Below are 20,564 nucleotides of genomic sequence, written 5' to 3'. Positions count from 1 at the left end.
ACTGAGAGAGTTGTCAGACATTGGAATAGGCTGCCCAGGGAAGTGGTTGAGTCACCATCCCTGGAGATATTCAAAAAGCGCGTAGACAAGGTACTGCAGAACATGGTTTAGTGGGCATGGATGATGGTTGGACTTGATGATCTTGAAGGTCTTTTCCAACATAAATGATTCTATGATTCTATCGCTTTAGGGGTAGAGCAGGCAAATGTGCTTTATGATCACCTGCATTTACCATAAACGGTGATCGGTAAGTATTTAACACTGGGGCATGCCTTTTTTTATTGCTGTGTGTACAAATTTGTCCAGGGCATCCTGATTTCATCGTGTTATATGTAATACTTGCTTTTCACTGGTGTAAATTATTACCTACAATCTCCTAGCGGAAGCTGAGAGGACTTTCCATCCATGGTCTCCATGCCCAAAGTAGTTCTTGAGATCTTGCACTGTTTTCTAATGGTCAGAAGGATTATCTGGTACAGCGTGCCCTGTACAGGCTGGCTGATCATCATGCCAAACTTTGATGCTTTCTCTGTTGCTGCATGGATGCATGGCAGTAGATGTAGTTTCTCTGTGCATGCTATTTTAACCTTGTTTATGTGTCCCTTAAAATGTTTTCTATGTAACTTACGCACGGATACTTTTACTGCATGCAAAGGTCTAAGCCACTGGAAAAAGAAAAAGGATTTTCTAGATACTTTGTTCCATTTTCAGCCTTGTCTTCTTCCAGCGACAGTTTCTATGCATTCTCTGATGAAATAACTGTGCGTGGAAACTTAGGCAACTTTGTTTTTTCTTATAACGTGAAGGCCTGTTTTCTCATGGGGTTGTTTGCAGGCTGTAGAGTCACTGGCTTCTTCTCAAGGTGGGGACCATCGGAATTTCCTCAACAGCATCATGGTCTAAAGTCAACGGTTGTTTTCAGCGGCCTCCATTGGCTTTCCATGCTAGGCAAAACTTTGTTGAGTTTAGCAACTTCCAACGAATAATAAAAGCACTTTGCCTCTCCTGTAACCAGTAGCCTTCCAGTCAGAAGGTCCTAACAGGCATTTCAGCTGGGTAGAGCTCCCTGGCTGCAGAGGTGCTCAGACCGTTTCTTCCTTCGATGCAGCGTGTGGCAGAGAAGAAACCGAGAGACCCCTGAGCCCTTCCTTCCCAATGCAGCGCAGCCCGCGCCGCGGAAGCACAGCGGGCTCCCTTCGGACCCGGCGGCTGCCGCCGCCGCCGCCGCCGCTTTGAACGGGCAGCCGCGAACCCCCTCGATTAATCTGCATATTCACATGACGGCAAACGACCCGCAGCCGGTGCTCCAGCGGCACTTTCCCAAGCCCCCTTCGCCCGCACGGAGCAGCAGGTAGGGAGGGGAGGGGAGGGGAGCGCGGCGGCGGCGGCCAGCCGCAGGCTGGGGAGCCGGGCCGGGCCACCCCCCGCGCCCCCGCCCCGCGCCCCGCGCCCACCCGGGCCGGCGCCGCTCGCCCGCGCCCGCGCTGCCGCCGCTCCGCGCCCGCCGGCGAGGGATGAGCGACGGAGCGGCCGCTCCGCGCCGCGGGTGAGTGCGCGGCCCTCCGCGGGGCGCGGGGGGGTGGGGGGGGGGGGCGGCCCGGCCCACCCGAACCGAAGATGACTTTACGGGAAAGGGGAGGGGGGTGCGCGACTGCGGGAGGGGATCCCCACACACACACACTCCCCGAGGTGTCCGGCGCCGGGAGGAGCGCGCAGCCGGGCTGCCCTCGCTGCGCCGGCGGGGGGGGGGGGGTCGGGGGTACTGCGAGCCGCCCTTCCCCGGCGTTTTGCCCCGCGGGATAGCTCCCAGGGCAGCCCCGCCGTGCCCCCTCCCCGAAGGCACGAACGGAGCCTTTCCGTCGTCCTTGGGTTTTAACACTGGAGGCGCGAAGCGGGGCAGAGGGTTGCAAGCGCACGCACACACACACACCCCCCCTTTTGCCCACCCTAAAACTTTGTTTTATTCGCCGCTTGTGGTCCCGCGACGGAGGGGCGTGTGTGCAGAAAGCCCGGCTGCCGCACAGGCAAAAACCTGCGGTCCTCCCCATCCCACCTCCTGCAGATACCCACGTCAGTCGCTCATTCAACATCGTGTTGGAAAATGAGGCGAAATGGTTCCAAGCAAGCGCTGCGATGGTGCATTTGTTTTGCAACAGTAGCCTCTCCTCCTCCTCCACCCAAGTTGGCAAGCGGGTGCCTGACGGCCATCTGAGCTACAGCCGGCTGTGCCCGGGCAGGTCGGGCAGTATGGGAGTTTGCTGCAGAGATGCCACTGTAAATAGCCGCCACACACACAAAACTTCTGTGCAACAGTGGTGTCGTGTGGAGCGGCTGGCGGCAAGCCCACGGCCCGGCTGTTTGCTCTGCTCCTTGAAATGATACCAGTTAGAAAAGGAAGAATTTTAAAAATACTGCTTGACTTCTGTAGGGAAGCCTGTGTTATTTATTTATATTGTTATGGCCTTGAAGCCGTAATCATGCCTGCAGCTCTGATGGCAACACAACCTGTAAAAAGCCACCGTGCATCCTATTAGACACAGTCCACTGTGTAATCTTGTAGTCCAGACCAGAGAACTTCAAGTGTGGCCACACGTGAAATTAATGTGTGACCATAACATCAAAGTGTCTTTCTGTTTCTCTGTTGTGTTTATCTAAGGCAACCATGGACAACAACTACTCCAAAAAACTGTTTTGCAACTTTGATGGGACATCTTAGCTGCTGGAAAGTCCCATTTTGGTTTCAGACCTGGCACAGCCATTGCTTACTCTCTGTCTCATCTCAAGCCTTTAAATTAACTGCATGCTGAAAAAAAGAGTGGATGTTGGAGACGGTGTTGATTACTAAGCTGCTGATAGCCCTTGGATTGAAGTGAAAACCTGGACTCGGGGCTCAAACACAGTATTAAGCTTTTATTAGCATTTGTAGGGGGTTTTGCTGTGGGGAAGAAAGGTGTGCAGTTTGAAAGAAGGATTTGGCCATGACAGCTGGGCATTTTGCTGGGTATTGAAATCACAGAAAAACAGACTGCTTCAGCAAAACATGTGCGCATTAAAAATAGATGTTTAGATCATTTACTGTTGAAGTATGGCTGACAGTGTAGTTCTACCATTTTTATTTTTTTCCATGTAGCATGCTGTTTTAGACGAACAGAAACTTTCTTTATGTTGATGAGCAAGCTTCTATGTTTGAGTTATGCTTTTGGCTTGCATGCAGCATTTTTGCATTTTCAGGGCTGTAAACATTGACTGAATTGATTGGAGGTGGTCTCAGCTAGAGAAGCAGCATGAGATCTGCCCTTCCTAAGAGGTAGCCTCCTTCTAGACAAGCCCATCGGCAGTTCAGTAGAAGGTGTGATCTTCCGGATCCTCCCTGGCTCTCTCTTGCACACGTGCGTGCAGGTGCACACACACTTACTCTCAATGTGTTCTTCCAAGATGTTCCACAACTAGAAGGAAGCTAACTGCATGGTTTTGATACCCAATACAAACGCCCTTTTCTGTCCACTTCTACAGGATGAAGGAATGCAGTTAATTTGTAGATCTTATGGGATGGTCAGGCACACTCCGATGAAGAAGCCAGGAGTCACCGTACCCCTCTCTCCCATGCTCCAAAAAGCTGCATTCCCCCCATAGTGCCCTTGGTGCTTGGAAATTTTGCAGAAGTCTGGAATAGAACACCAGGGCTTGAGTTTTGCTTCGCAAAAATAAGCGCAAGCAAAAGCTCGGGGAAATCCAGGTTGCATCCCAACTGAGTTGGGGGTGAAAGGGTAGATGAGTGCCACTTCCCTTGTCTGTGTGTGCAGGTTTCTTTGCCATGGACTTCAGGATATGCCTCATCCCTATATTAAATGTTCACCTGGGACATGCCCTGGGAAAATGAGCTCTTCTCAGTATGGGTATAGCACCTTTGTCTTACTCAGGCCACTAAATTAAATTGTTAGTGAGCCTTTAGGTTTCGGTGAGAATCTGGACATAGGGTTCAAAGGTAAGGACGACCAAATACCTGTGAGCTTTTGCATTGGGGGAGGTGATGATTTTGGAGCCATTTTGAACAAAAAGCCAGTCTAGATAGTTGGTCATTAACTGACTGTTAATATGAGATCTTACAAAAACAGCTTTCAGTTTGTCTCAGGTTTGACCCCAAATCAGAAGATTTGGGGAATGGCTTTTTTTCTCTTTTGAGGTTCTGGCTTTAGTTCTCTGGTGGAGCAGGTCCTGCTCAAGCCTCTCAGATCACTTCACAAGCGCTTTACAACAGCCATTTGCAGGAGATAATGTAATTCTTGTAATTCTTGTTCTCATCTGAGAGTCTAGAGAACTGAGATAGAGTTCACATGACCTATCCAAAATATACAGTATATTAGCATAAGAAATGAGACAGGGAAACAAATTATTTGCTCCAGTCACAAGATTAAATTGCCTTTCCCTAACTCTCTGCAACTGTTAAGAAATTCATGGGCCATTCCTCTTGCAAGAACTTGAAAAGGCCAGACATGGCTTTTGTGCTTCTTTCTGATGTAAGTGGTATTAAATATGCATTGGAGCTCAGTTACCTTAGTTAACTGAGCATAAATTCATCCATCTTCCACTTGAAATTCTGTTCCCAAATGTAGCAGCTGAATATTCTTTCCTTTGTTTTTTGCTTTTTGGAGGGGTTGGAGTTTTTTTGCTTTTGTTTTTAGAGAAGAATCTTGTTAGCATTCCTTAGAAACTCATTAAAATGCTTCCCTTTTGGCTTATTCTCCTAATTTATTAATACCACAAATAACTTTTTCTTTGGTGACCCACTTTCATAGGTATCTGAACATCTAGCAAAATTGTAGCTCATCAGGAAGGCAGTGTAGACTAATAAATAGGATCTCCACATCGGAGTGGAAAAATCAAGACACTTCTTTCTTTGCCATACAGAGTTCTACATACCACACATACAGAAAATATTGCTCCGTTCCACAGCTTACTTGGCACCCTTTGCCCAAAAGAAAGCACTGTATTGATTGCATGATTGATTTAAAGGTTAGAATTTAGGATTGCATCTATTCTCCTGGCTGAATTCAATTTTTACCCTATGTCCACCGTGAAGAAACTGCTCTTTGCGTAAATATAAATTGAAAGTGAATGTTCAAACAAATAGACTTTCTCTTATAGCTCCCAGGGCAACCTCCCAACGCTGTTATCAAAACCAATAGGGTTTGACTAAGATATGGCTTTTTATGGAATTATCGTACCTGCTTTGTGAAAAGTAGATTTGCTTAGAAAAAGAGGATACCCACTGATTTAATGAGTATGATGGTCAACAGGCCACTGGAAGTGGTAGGGCTTTACAGACTCTAAGTCAGGCAGAGGTCAGCTAGTGTAGAAGAATACACTTATTTTCATACTCACTTATTTAAAAAAATACAGAGGTTGCTTTTTGTGAACTGAAGCTATACAGGCAGGCTTCTCACAGGGGGTGATTAATCACCTTGTGTCCCGCAGACGCTTAAACCCTGGTCATGTTTTAAGGGCAGTCTGCTCTGACAGTGTGTGCCTGTGGTTGTCCCAGCCCAAGGATGCTCAGCATTGCCTCCTTCTCTCCAAAGTCTGCTGGATAGCAACCCCCAACAGGAGAGCAAAAGGCTTATTTGGCGACTTCTGATGAAGCTTTGTTTTCCTTTTCAGTAAGTGTGGGCGTCTGTGTAAGTGTGAAAGCATCATGGTGGCATTTAAAGGAGTCTGGACTCAGCCCTTCTGGAAAGCCGTTTCGGCTGAATTTTTGGCCATGCTTATTTTTGTCCTCCTCAGCCTCGGCTCCACAATCAACTGGGGCGGAGCAGAGAAGCCCCTGCCTGTAGACATGGTCCTTATCTCCCTCTGCTTTGGACTCAGCATTGCGACCATGGTGCAGTGCTTTGGACACATCAGTGGAGGCCACATTAACCCTGCTGTGACTGTGGCGATGGTCTGCACAAGGAAGATCAGCCTCGCCAAGTCCGTCTTCTACATTCTCGCCCAGTGCCTGGGAGCCATCGTGGGCGCAGGCATCCTTTACCTCATCACACCACCAAGCGTGGTGGGAGGCCTGGGAGTCACTGCGGTAATCACTTCTCCGGCTCTTGAACTAGACTAGCTTAGAGCCTAAGAAAATATAATCAGTGTCACACAGAATAAAGAGAGCTCAAGGAGAGGTTTTAAGAGCTTGCTAGTTTATTTACAATATCTAGATGGGGCTTAAAGCTCTCCTTAGGATGGGTTTATGCAGCGTCATATCTACAGCTGTTCTTTTTATAGAAGTTCTCTTTCCTAGAACTTCCCCAAATCTGATGACAGCAGGTAATGTTAATTTACATACAAAATTTAAATAATATATGCGTGAAATGTCACTTCTATATGGGCTAGGGAGGGGGAAATTAATTCTATGCCATTATGATGGGGATTGAGAAAACATCAATTTAAAATGACATACTTCTGAAATAGATTGTGGCTTAGATTTCAGCTTTGTTCTAAACTAATAAGGAATGCCATCAGTTAGCCCTGTTGCAGGACTTATTAAAAATGCACTTGAGCCGCACACTGCTTAATTTTTAATTGAAATTTAAATTAATTAAGTCAGGGCTAATTAATGAATTTATAATTGAATAGTAAATTACAGCGCTCCCAAGAAAAAAATGGTGAAGGGGAAGTGCAGCATTTGCAAATCCCTGTGTAAAAATAAACTATACTTCTGCAGTCTAACTTTGAAGTTCTTGTTGGATGTTACTGTTAAGCCTCTGTTCTCAGTCCAGCAGTAATTTTCCATGGCTCTCAAAAAAAAAAGAAAAGGGATAAGGGGTTGGGGAACCTGTACTTCTAAATTTCCTTGTTGTCTTTCACTGTGTACCATTTAGAAATACCTTTCATTGAAATACAATTAATGTATGTGGTGGCTTTCTGATTTACAAAATCACCTTTGTTTCATCTCCAGTGTTTCTTTCTTTTCTTTCAGGTACATGGGGATCTTTCCGCTGGCCATGGACTCCTGGTGGAGTTGATAATTACATTCCAGCTGGTTTTTACTATTTTTGCCAGCTGTGATTCAAAACGAAGTGATGTCACTGGTTCAGTAGCTTTAGCAATTGGATTTTCTGTTGCAATTGGACATTTATTTGCTGTAAGTTAATGGCTTCTCTTTAAAAAATAGACCCCTTGTCCCTTTATGACTACTTCAGAAGTAAATGGAAGTTTCTGTGGCCTTTGTAGCTGCTCTAGCTATATAGCTGCTATATTCTTTATGGATCCATGCCAAAACCCTTTGGAGTAGCAGGAGGGTCCCCTTGGGTAGGGTGTTGCATCAGAGGTTTTCTGCCTGTTTATGTGATGAGTTTGTTAATTTCGTGATAAGACTCAGGACCTGAGTGACAATAGTTGCTGTCATGATTAGAAGCCATGCAAAACCAGGGTGTCCCCATAGTACAAGGAATAGCAGAAAATGAATAACTATCGTCTAGATTTTAATAACAGGTAACATTTTTTCTCTGCTTTAGATCAATTACACCGGTGCCAGTATGAACCCTGCTCGATCATTTGGACCTGCTGTCATCATGGGCAGATGGGAAAACCAATGGGTAACTCTGCTTTTATGCTTCCTTCACCATAGCGACAAACAGCTATCAGGATTTTTCATACATCAATTGCTTTTCGTTATCTCTCCCAGTACGCCCCATAGAGACCACCACTGAGGAAGACAGGCACTGACCTGCCACAAGCTTAGGTATAATTATGCCCCTCGCCTAGGACTGCGGTGCAGTATGCAGCACGTTGGAATAGCATCTTGCTATTCAGGGGCCGTTTTGTGGAGGTAGTAGCTGGGTTAGAAAGGCAATCATACAAAAAGTTCAAAACAAAAAGAGCAATCCGGTGGGACTGAAAGAATTGAACTGCTAGAAAGAAAAATCCTCCAAGGCAGATTGCAAACCCCCTGGTCATGCTGGTGAGAAGTTATGGAAGTAATTCTGTCAGCTTCACGTTTCACCTGGTTCTGCAGCAAACTGGGGCAGACGTATAAAATGAGAGCAGGGACCCTCTGTGATCTGGTTCCCGGGGGAGAACCTGCCTCAGCAAATGAGATGAAGCGGTTGCAGTCTGGTCTTCACAGACCAGACCAGATGTTACCTGCTTCAGTTTGAAAGCATCAGCTTAACTAGGAGTATTTGCACAGGAAAGAATTTGATAAACAGATTGTGAATGATGCAGTCATTTTCTATAGCATCCCACTATTAAACTTATTAAAAACCAATTCACATTTTATAAGGGAGAGATGGATTGCAGCTCAGCCTCACCTAATTATAGACAGGGAAAGCACTTCTAGGGACACTTTCAATGCTAACTGTAAGAGCTGCATATTACAGTGCATATAAGGGTTTTCTTGATTTTTAAAGTATGAAGCCCACATTGCTCCCACTGCAGCTAATAACAGAAATAGCATTGTCTTCAGGCCCTAAGGCTCCAATTCTGCAAACACGATACCATGTGTAACTTTGTTCCCAAGAGTTATCCTATTGAGGCAGATTTACCCAGTTATCAGTGAATGGCTTGTTCATATGAAAAACTGCCGTAGTTTTTCACAAGATTAATTATCCATACTCTGCAGGAGCCTGTAATTTATAACTAAAGCTATAAACAATAAACAAATGTACCATGGAGAAACTTGCAGGAGAAGCTTAGCTACTGTCCTGGTCGCTTGGAAAGATGGCCTTTTCTCCTCCTCCAGAGCAGTGACATTGGCATGCCACTGACAGAAGCCTGTGCGCTTCTGCACCTTCTAAAATTAGTGAACTGCTCCATGTCATGCTGAAATAGATAGGTCCCCTACAAAGTTGTGTATGTTGGTTGTATTCAAATTAGATAATCAGGTAGCTGCCTGCCTGTTGGATTTTGTGGGATCAGAAGCCAAATTTGCATTATTTTGGAAATGTGAGTCTGAAATACTGAAGCAGAACTGTTTGTGTATACACTAGGAAAGGTTTTGTTTCCTTAAAAGTTCATTGTCACCTTGAGTGAAAATGCAGAAAGAAAATCAGTTTTCTGCATTGGTGTTTATTTTGTGTGTCATCTTGTAAACAGTCCATATATGTTGTCTACAGTTGGCAATGAGTGATGAAAATTTAGAGGAGGCCTCTCGGAAAGAGATGGATCAATAAAACTTGACAAAACTGCTTCTCTTCAAAGATGTGGGCCTGCTTCTCAGTCATCTTAACCCTGCTAGTTTAAAAGCAAAGCTATGCCAGAGCAACTATATGTTGGATGCGACTACAGAGCTGTATTTGACAAGTCATACACAACTCCACCAGGATCTGTGGCCTTTTTTTACTCAAGAAATGTTATAACTATGGTTGATCTAACTAAGGATGGTGAAGAACCTGTACTTTTTTGTTATTGGACAAAGTTTAAAAAAATAAGTTGAATCTCCCATAAAGAGGGGAGGGGAAAAGCTGCTTTCTATTAACAGAAGGCAGGGCAGCCAGAGAGGATGCCAGTGTGTCTGTCCATGGGAGGTGTCCGTAGCTTTGCTGCCACTCAGCTGGTCCGCTTGAGAAGATTGGTAACCACACATACAGACTGAAATCTTTTTCAGGCATTGGGGAAGTAGTAACCATACCTCACCAACATGTCAGCATAGGTCCCTCTTCGCTGCTCTGTGGGGTCCACTGCCTGGCAATTCCCTAAATGCTGGCACGAGAGGAGTTTTTAGGGGAGAGCTGCACCCACGGACGCGAGGTGGTTTAGATGACTGGATTGAAGGTGACTGGGGAGAATTTCTGAAGGGGGTGAAATACATGTGAGAGAAAGAGAGACTGGGAGCAGGCAGAAAGAAAAAAAAAGTGACAGAGGACTAATGCCATTAACTGCCAAAGAGACTGCCTTTTGACCAACTTCATATGCGATTTTAGAGCAGTCACTTAATTGCTGAGCTCCAGGTCGCCATCTGTGAAACCTATGGTAGTTACACTTCTCTGCCTCATAAACTGGTATGATATCAGGCAGATTTCACCCCAGTTCATGAAAGGCGGGGAACTATATGACCATGCCTTTCTGGAAAGTAGAGTTGGTTTGAATGATTGGGCCAGGATATTTTGCAGTAAGTTTTGTGGGTGAAGTCTGTAGTGACATGCTTTTCTCTGACACCCTGGCTTCTTTATTTGCTCAAGAGCTTAATGCCTGTCTTTTTTTCCACCTCTTTTTGCAGGTATATTGGGTGGGACCAATAATAGGAGCAGTCCTTGCTGGTGCTCTTTATGAGTATGTCTATTGCCCAGACGTTGAACTCAAGCGCCGTTTTAAAGACGTCTTCAGTAAGGCCACCCAGCCGTCCAAAGGGAAGTACATTGAGGTGGATGATAACAGGAGCCATGTAGAGACCGATGACCTGATCCTGAAGCCTGGCATAGTTCATGTGATTGATATCGACAGGGGTGAGGACAAGAAGGGAAGAGATCCATCCAGCGAGGTGTTGTCTTCTGTATGACTAGCAAGAAGCACTGAAAGCAGAGATCAGCCTGCTAGCCTGTCCACAGATATCCTCCCACCTATTAAAGAAACAGATCTCCTCTAAACTGAGCATCTACCATTTCTTAGCATGTATGGTGTGGGCAGCTGCGTGGTAGCGGTGTCACCAAACCATACGCCTGCTCAGTTGGAATATTAGGACTTTGCTATAATGAGGATTCCCCATCTATTATTCCATATTAAGAGCTGTTCCTACTATTTTCCTTTCCTTCTTTCTGGAACAATCCCAAAGTCAAAAAAAAAGATGAAAGCATTCTCCTTTAAAAAAATCAGTCAATAATGAGATGAAGATAGAGATGTTTAACATTCAGATTGACAGTTAAGATGTATCAGGAAATGCCTATAGACATGAAGACCTACTTATCAGATTGTTCTTCTGACACTTAATTGGCTGTTGTCAGCTCTGATTAGAACATCTTATCCATTATGCGTTCTCTGCGAGGTTCAGGGACAGCACCAACAGTATTTAAGACAGTCAAGCAAAGGAGTGTTGTTTCCACCCATGTGCATCACTATTGCCTTGCAAACTACCCCTGAAAAGATGATACTTCAATAGGTTTAAAAAAAAAAAAAATTCTATCAACCCATCAAATTTCACTTGTGTGATTTGCAGTATAAATATATTACCTTCATCCCTTCCTGGGAGTAAATACGCTGAAATTGAATGTTGAAGTCTACTGTAATAAGGCTGCAAAGCATTTGACTCTACTTCATGCTCCCTCTTGTCATTGTCTATCTCATGAAACATTCTCCTGGGGTTTGACTATTGACCATTTAGTGTTAGCAGACTCTCAAGGTCATGCAAAGAATATAAAGGCTTTCCTGTTACTTAATAACTCAAATAAGAGATATCAGAAGAAGAGAAGGCATATCTGTTTTCAGTGCACTTGTTCAAATACACATTTCTGTGCTAAGTTATGTAAACTAAACGTTTAAATTACTTACCTACTTTCTTACAAGATGGTTGGAGATATGGGGGGTTTAATTCATTAGTAATGTAGAAGGTTTTTAACTTTTAACTGTATTGAAACACTGATTGGGAAATATTTTTTTATAACGGATGAGAAAAATGCGACTGCTTCTGGCTTTTTGTTGTAACTGATGCCTGACTATTTGAACAGGATCCACGCTTGTTCCAGTGTTCCTATAGTCTTAATTACACCTCTGGCAACGGTTTCTTTATCTGTTGTTAGGAAAAGATGCAAGCACTTGCAGGGTTTTTTAGGGGGAAAGGGACATGAAATATGTTCAGTAATCAGTCTTTCCCTTATAGAAGTATTTTGACAGACATAATCACCCCAGCAGAACATTTCTGTAAAGCTGGTACTGACTTACTGCTTTTGTTTCTGATCAGTGGCTTTGAGTTTCACAATATACAGCTGCAGAGCAGTCAGGAGCATGGTATTATTAGTGTAATTGTATAGTTTTTATTTTGAAATTTAAAACCTACTCCTGCCTATTTAGCAATAAGAGGGGGAAAAAAAGCATTAGCCCTGACTGTGGGCTGTAATAGCCTTGTCTGCTCTTTGACATACTCTACATGCGACCTTTATTACAGGGAATTAGATGTTTCTAATGAGACAATAAACCACTGCTACACTCAGATCTGTGCATTGTGATCCAAAGGCAATTCTACTATCCCACCTCACATCCCTGTATAGTCCCAGCATGTCCTGCCATACTCACTTTCCTAGTTTCACACTTTTCTTGTCTTAAACCCTGTTAGAGTGTGGCATAAGCTGCCTGCATTGAACATGAGATTCATGACTCCTCCATGCATTTGCAGTTGGACCACAATCTCTCCCCTGCACTGCCCAGGCACAGCATGTGGCATACACAGGTGCAGGACAGGGCTTCCTTGGGTGGCCCAGGGACAGCCCCGCTCCCGACGCATGAGCCCTCCCAGCAGACACACTCCCCATCACATACCTGTTGCAGCATCACAGGAGCGGCTGCCTGTTAAGCCTAGTGAAACAGCTGATATTTGTCCTTAGCTGTGCCCCAACACAGTGACAGCATCACGGTTCAAGGGCATGAGCATGGTTAGGGACCTGCAAGGGACAATGTCAAATCGCGGATAAGAGCTCTTTCCCACAGCAAGGACTAAGTCTCCCAGGGAAGGGCAACACAGGTGTGGTGTTTAGACCCCTGCATACCTCTGCCCAGATGGGTAAATACCATGCTAAATAGATTCAATGAGAAAGATCAAAACTTGTAGGGATTTTTTTGTCTAGGCATTTGTTCTGGCTTTTTTTTTCTTTTTTTTTTTTTCCTTCAAATGCTATATTTCTTAAAGGGACAATGATTAAACCTTTTGCGTGCCTTAAACAGGTAAAGTAAAGAGTAATACACATAGCACTGGCAGATTTTTAAGCAAAGGTTTGCATTTTTTTACTTAAAGACACTCTTTAGAAGCTCTTAATTTGTGAATTTTGCAATGTACTGTGTTATTTAAATAAGAAGTGATTTGTTTTATGCTTAAGGGTCCTTTACACGAATGGCTTGATGCATATTTTCTTCAGCCAGCCTGATTCTGCTGCTGAGGTGAGCACAACACAAGCATAGCAGCAGCCACCTCAGTTAGGAGGATTTTTTTCCTTGAAACAGTCTGTATTAATGAAGTGTGGCAAACACTCAGAACCAGTCCCAGGAGAACTCCTTGCTCAAAGACAGTATTGGAGATAAGATACTGAGGCTCCTGCAAAGATTAGGAGGAAGAAGGGAAGCTAAAATAGAGACCACTAAACAGTAAAGGATGTTGCTATGCATTGGACATTAGTAGGAAAGCAAGATATGGTAGGTCTGCTCCTGCTCCCACAGAACAAGACTCATGAAGGAGTATGTCATTGACTACAGTGGAAATGATCCTGAACTTTTGGGGGGTCTGATGTCTTCTCTCATGCACTGGCCTGTGTTTTTTCCAAAATCAGAGTCTTTCAGCAAGGTACTTAATTCTGGAAGGTAATGCATTTGACTTGAGGTTTATGATTCACCCTAAAGTAAATCCTTTGGAGTGGCCATCATCACAGATGGTCCTGCCCCACTGCAAGAGATCACCATTCATGTAAGGGAACGTCACTCTTCAGAGCATACCTTAGGACTCAATTTAGCTTTGACCTGCAGGGATATGTGCTTCTCTAAGTTGTTTTGCAGTGGTGTCATCAGTGTACAACAGTCACATTTGGTTAAATAATAGACTGGTGTAACTTTTTATGGATTGGAAATACTTTTGCCTTAATATGATTTAAAAATGTGTACTTTAATACTGTTTGAGTGAGATTTATGTTCAGGTCTAAACTGCACCTCATAACATAACTTGGTGTCCTCTAAAAGCATTTATTGGTTGGGCTGGGACACGGTAAATCTCTTCTGTTTATGATGGTGGATAGATATCACAGGAAGTCTGCCAGGCATGTTGTCATTCTGGGGTCCTAAAAAAAGCATGGATGAGTCTCTCACTGCTCCATGATGGCAGGTTTCTAATCCTATATTTGCACTTTAACAAACACATTCAAAATATTTAATCACTGGATTTCAGAAAAGAAAGGATGGAAGCTAAGGGTGGTTACACCAAGGCACACAAATACCTTTTGGGTTGCATGGACTCTGAGTATTTTATCGGCCAAATTCTAACTATTCTCAGGAGAAAAAAAAGAAAAAAGAAAAAAGAAACCCTGCAGCATTTGAGTTGTCATCACAACCCTTTTCCTGTTGAAGTGTTTGGGAGCTGTATCTTTCATTCATTCAGTGGAAGCAGGAGCAAGACTCATCTCATGCCGTGTTTAGGCTTGTCATGTGTATTTGCACATGAGCTTTTCAAAATGTGTTTTATATCTGATTATTAATAATTACCACAGTATCTGCTTAGAAAGCTAGATGGCCTTCGAATTTCCACCTTTCTAGTGCTTGATGGCAGAGCAGTTGCTGCTGTGCTCTGCAACGTTTTATCTGCAGTCTGTGTAACACATTCAGGATATGGTACACCATCCAATATTTTTAATCTAAATAAAATATGTGAGAATTTACATTGTGAACCTTTCTTTCCAAGGTGAGAGATGAAAACACCATGCACAACTTTTTGTATCTCAGATCAACCTGTGTGTATCTCAGTTTCTCAAGGACTTACTAAATAGACAAGATGCAGATATAGACTGAACTATTTGTAACCCACTTACATGATCTAAATCATGCTGTTGCAGTCTGTAATTTAGGACAAATGAGATAAAGCAAACTATGTACATGGATTTTTCCAGAAGACTGCTTATTGTTGAAATGCTTAGTCACCATGATAGCAGAACTAATGTTATAGGACTTAAAATTTCCATATGTAACATTTGGAATAATCTACTGAAAAATACACTATAAAATAATACATGATTATCTGGTTCCCACTTGTATTCTACTATATCTCACACTACTGCTGCAAATAAATGATCTGTTAAAAAAAAAGGCATCATGTGGTCACTGGAAACATTTAAAGTCCTAAAGCTCAGGACTGAAATATGAGGAAAAAACCCAATTCGGGCAATAGAACATGTCTAAGAGGAGTCTGGAAGTGTGTGCGACTGAGAATGAATGATTTACTGTGGAAAAATATTTGTCGGTGAAGAGAGCTGATTGTGAAAGAGACTTAATATCTTTATGGAAACGAGCTAAACCTATTAGAGCAAAAATTATGCTGGTATATGTACATCACCAATTTTTCCAGATGGTTTTAAAACTCGTAGGACTAGTAGAGAGCTGAGGTTTTGAAAAGTGATCGAAATGACACTGGCACTTCAGAGTCCTTTCACTAAAGCATGGCTTGTGAGACCAAGCTCCCATGAGGAACTTCAGCAATGGAAATTGGGTCCTGTAGCAATTACATTTCTGGTTGTCTGGCTCCTTGCTTGGAATGCAAAGTTTAGCTCCCAGGACACGTATGACATTCATGGACATAAATTAGGATCATGAAAATGATTAATATGAAAACCCATCACCTGGGATAGCATCTAATCAGCAGGAAGGGCTGAGAGCAGACTCGTACCTGAAACTCACCCCCCTCATTGGTTTGGCTCTTGCCTTCAGCTTCTTCAAATCCAAGCTCCAGAGTCACCTCTCAAGAGGCTTAGGAGGGTGTGTGCCTGTGTATGTGTCATATAAGTTACTACACACATGATCTGTACCTTACTGAAACAGGTTCCCAAGGGGATTTAGGCAGAACTAGTAAAATTATTTCAGGGTCACAATCACATAATGCAGGAGCCACTTTGACATTTTGAGACACAAAACAGGAATCTAGGTGTCTGGAGAGTTAGAAAGGCAAACAAGTAGTGATGTGGCTGTCTGCAGGGTTGAGGTAAAGAAGGGTCCTGGGAAGAACAGGAAAGCAACAGTGCGGGCAAGGGAGGTCTTTGTAGTGTACCTCTTACCCAGTGGTTACTGGCACTGTGGTATCACTTATGGGATTAAAACGTGCTCCCTGTTGTATGACGACATGCGTGGAGGCTTGTGGATCACATCTGAGCCATGGAATGAGAGAGGCTGAGCCATGCTGGGTGAGTGATGTCCTTACTCTAAGCTTCAGCGGTGACACTGGCTTCAGCAGCGACAACTACAAACAGCAACTGTGGCCCAGTCATTTGCTTAAAAAGAGAACTTAGAGTGTAGATATTCCCAATATCAGCTTCCTTTTAAACCCTCCTTTGGCTTTAGACTCCTTTATCTGTTGCAGATTGTGGTGTATTGCAAACGTTGTAAGCTGCTTTATTTATATCAGGCTGATAACTATTATCTCGACTATTAATTTCTTTTGACCTTTCTTGCCTCCTTTCAAGTACAAAGGCTGTGGCATAATCTAGCTAAAAAAGCTATCACAAGGTTCTTTTGAAAGGCAAAAGGAGCTTGTATTATTTGTCTCTCACCTTCGAATGTGCGATGGGGAGAGGCTGAGGCTTTCTTCAGGTGTGCCTGGCAAACAGAGTTCCCAGTCGCTCTTCTCCACTCACATGCAGCAATGACCTTTCAATGATCTTTCATCCCTACTTCCCTTTTGATATTAATCTTCATAAAAAGCTCTGGAATTCACAATGTGTCTGAAAGTTCATACTAATAGACTCTGTGTGCACACACACATATGTGAAAGATGCATAGAGAGGCACAACTTTGCACAGCCATTGGATTTACTTCTTCCCAGCAGTGGACAAGATCAGTGCGTAAAACCATGGGAGATCAGTTGCCATTTGAGATTGCTGCATGCCCCACTAGGATCCTAATGACTTGGTCATTTATTTCCACTTACTTCTGAGCCATATGGCTTTCAGCTTGAAGAGGGGTCACGGCTGTCTCCTACTGCTACGGAGCCAGTTGGGTTCTGCTGCTCTTCCTCCCAAGGTTCATTTGCCATAAGGCTTTTTCTTCCACACACAAACCATTTAAAAACTGATTACGTTGTACATTTTGGAACCTTCTAGCATGAGAAATATTTTTCCATTATCTCACTCTACCTTAGGTTTAGCCCCATCTATTCTGTGGGGATTGTTGCTTTACTTTGGAATAGCAAATCTCAGGGCATTGGAGATTCATTCATTTTTCCTCAAAACATTCCTTTGATAATTCCAGTGATATCTCCACTATTTTGTTCCAGTGCCTAATTATTTCCATTTGCTTGGTATCTCAGTGCCTAGCTGCCTCATGGTCCCATCTTCAAACTAGAATGCATGCTTATTTTGTTTCATTGTGCTTTATTCCCTGCCTTTCCAGCTGAATGAGCTCATCAGAGCTGGAATGAGATGGTTTAGTCTCTAGAGTCTCCTTCTCTAAGTAGCTTCTTCAAGCTGCTACTGCTACTTTGGACTTGGGGCCACTTTCTCCAGGCAGCAGCAGAGTTGCCCCAGAGGGGAACATCACATCTGCCTTGACTTGCCAGAGCTGTGCAGTACACAGGCTAAATCCTGCCTTAGCTTCACAGAAGAGATGAAGTCGGTTTGCACCAGCCAAACCCAGTCTTAGACAATTGCAGTAGAGTAAACAGTGTCCCAGCAAAGAAGTAATCAATTTTGAAAAGATGGGATTTGGGCTTGTGGCAAGTCCCTGGGCTCTGATTTGCAAGAAAAACATCAATAGGAAAACTGGAACAATGGTTGATTGGCCCTGTAAGTTCTGAACATATGCACATGAACATCCAGTAAGAAAAAGCCTAATGCTTAATGATTAAACATGACAGAGTAGGGACAAAATGAACTCTGGAGATCAGGAAGATGTACATAGATGTTGGACTCTGCTGCTGTTTGCCCACAGGTATTGCTGCAGAGAAACAGCTGCACAGCATCTTCTCAGAGCTGAGTCAGACCAGCTGTACAGGGTAGGATGCACACAAACACAAATGTTTCAGACACAAGGCTGTCTTGTTTTTCTCCCTCCTTCCACAGCTGCCCAGTATACTTCAGATTTACTGGAGGCAAACATTGCTAGGGCACAAATGCAGAAGCTTCTCTAGCCTCAAGACTAAAATGTGAGAATAAAGCTTTGTGTCCTCCAACCCTTTAGCTTTGAAAAAGCCCAGCAAATACCATGGAGGGAGCTTTAACAAAGGAGGTCAGAAAGTCCATCTGGATCCTTCTGCTTCCTAGTCATTCCTAGAGCTACCCTTAGAGAAGCAATCCATAGGTTAATTTATCACTGTGTAAATAAAATATCCCCCAACTTCTTTTACCACTAGCCTTTCTGAGTCAAAATAAATATCCTTTGTTTGAGCGCAGCTGAAGAGCATCTAAGGTTTATATATAGCAGCTATTGCTATTGTGTCTGAGTGGTGAGGAAAAGGTCAAAGCTAAATGATTTTATTCTCTCCCCAGTTAGAAAAATTGCTTTGTGTGTTTGTTTTGGGGAGGGAGTTTGGTCTTTTTCCTCTTACAGAGCTCTGTTTCTGTCAGGTTGTCCACACTTTATTTTGTCTTTTCTATAGGTTGAATCCTCAGACGTTCTGTGGAATTAAGTAGAACAATTCATTCTCTCATCTAGCAAAGTCCTTCACTATCCTTTTTTTTTTCCTTTGTCAAAGAATGTCACTTGAGGATGCTTTAACTTTTCTGGCTGTTTGATGTCTTTGCTCAGCGGGATCTGATCGGACCCTCCATTGCAAGGTCTCCATTTGTCTATTATTTTTCCTGCATAGACAGCTGTCCTTTCAATGAATTTGGGACCCTGTGGGGACTCCTGAGGTTTTCACAATGAAGCTCCAATCATCTGAATTTCTGATTCGGATTGTTCATTTTCACTTCAGATGGTATTTTTCACAATAAAACACACACAGTTTCCATGAACTTTATTTCATGATGGACCTAAATTTTTCTTCTGAGTCTGGCCCTTTTTTATCCATTTTCTCAACATTTTGCTAATTAATTAGAATTTATCATTAAAACCTCCGTATTTGAGACAATTGCCTGAATAATGTTTGTGTTTCTTATATTCCCTTCTATTTGTTTCTCACTTTCGGTGTCTGAGGGGCCAGCACTTCTTGTGCCAACACCTTATAAACGTTGTGTAAAGGGAGAAAACTCACATTCTGGCAGTTATATATGGCATAGCTGGAGTGTCAGGTGCTGGAAGGAATCTGAAAAGTTGACATTTTACATCCCTGCAAACACAAACTTCAGTCAATAGTGAAACATCATATGGGTTTCAACGTTAACTGGGAAATGTATAATCCTAACAACACATGGTGAAAACCTAGATACTAATTTCCAGTTTAGCAGTCAGAGGGTGGGAAATCCACATCATATCGCTAAGCCCTGGAAAGGGCTCCAAAGTAAAAGTGTACTCCTAAGTATACATTTGTCATGTACAAAACATTGCCTTGTACAACTTCAGGCTGAATAAACTCAGAGGATACATCTACCTAAATATCTGAAGTTTCCTTTGCCATCACCAAGACCAGAGGTACTTTCTCTTCAGAGTGTCTCCATAGGCAAAAGATTCAGATCAAACAGGACTTCATGTGTCTGAACTCATTTGTGAGTTTAATGCAACAGTGGAAAAATAGATGTAGGGTCATGCATGGCCAGAGTCGATGAGGAGGCAAGCTGAGGGCAGGCAGCAAAGGGGACAAGCACTTGGCAAATCAAGAAATGACCTGTGTTGCCCTGGACTGCTCCCAAGACATCTCCTGTAGTGCCATGCAAACAGAGTTCTTACCTCCACCTCCAAAAAAGGATGTGGTAGAAGGACCTAAATAATAATAAGCTTTCCAGTTACCAGAAGGAAATCCTATAGCTAAAGCAGCTTTCAAATACTGAGTCCTGCAGTTCTAAGAAATGGTTAAAACTATTTTTACTGTTACATTTATAGATGCCTATATATATATAATTTTGATATTTACATTTACATATATGTATGTATATAATATAGATTTATATATATTTATACATTCTTATATATACACACAAACATATATGTGTGTACATGTAAATAATGTATATGCATATATTACAAATGGTTAAGCAGTCTTGAAGTGCTCTGGTTACTCCACAGATTTAAAAGTAATCTTTAACAGGAAAGATAACACAGGCATCCTGACTCCCATTCTTCTTTTCTGAATATTGGTGTTTTCTCTCTTACGAGTGTTAACATTTCTCCAGCCAATATAAAGTGTTTATTCTGCAGATAAATCTGAAAAGGGGAAGCCTTGTCTGCTCTCATGGTTATTAGAGGGACAGCATTTTCCTTGTGGTTTGATTGAACATGAAGCTACAAATGCTCTCCATAAGTATCAAAGCATTACACCTGCACTGAGTAAACATTAATACAACTGGCTTTTGCTGAAACATGATGGTTTTCTCTTGCCTGCTTTGTACCTTCTTGAAGGTAAACCAGGTCAGGAAGTCCTGAATATCAGCCAGTTTGTTTCCAGCTATGGCTGTAGGTCTTAACAGATCGTTTCCTTCAGAACATCAACTGAACTAATACAGACATTTCAATTTTTTTATTTTGTGTGTGTGTGTGTGTGTGTGTGTATTTCTGTCTGCTTGGAGCACCTGTGGTGGTGATAATCCATTGACAAAAAT

The 20,564-nt window shown here is 43.0% G+C and overlaps 1 protein-coding gene across 2 annotated transcripts; it reads left to right on the top strand.

Annotated features, from left to right (window-relative positions):
• The first annotated feature begins 1,032 nt into the window (after positions 1-1,032).
• AQP4 (aquaporin 4) lies at positions 1,033-14,193 on the top strand. 2 transcript variants are annotated; one of them, XM_052788257.1, is made up of 5 exons: positions 1,033-1,351; positions 5,659-6,073; positions 6,962-7,126; positions 7,500-7,580; positions 10,202-14,193. In XM_052788257.1, exons 1-5 carry the CDS (start codon positions 1,278-1,280, stop codon positions 10,478-10,480), a joined length of 1,014 nt encoding a protein of 337 aa, XP_052644217.1. In that variant the 5' UTR covers positions 1,033-1,277; the 3' UTR covers positions 10,481-14,193. The 2 variants fall into 2 exon arrangements, with proteins under 2 accessions (XP_052644217.1, XP_052644218.1); XM_052788258.1 differs by lacking the exon at positions 1,033-1,351 and adding an exon at positions 1,430-1,546.
• The last annotated feature ends 6,371 nt before the right edge of the window (positions 14,194-20,564 follow it).

This window comes from Harpia harpyja, chromosome 5 (genome assembly GCF_026419915.1).
Source record: "Harpia harpyja isolate bHarHar1 chromosome 5, bHarHar1 primary haplotype, whole genome shotgun sequence".
NCBI classification, from domain to species: Eukaryota; Metazoa; Chordata; class Aves; order Accipitriformes; family Accipitridae; genus Harpia; species Harpia harpyja.
Note: the sequence above shows the minus strand (reverse complement) of the source record. Positions and strands in the feature narration are given on the sequence as shown.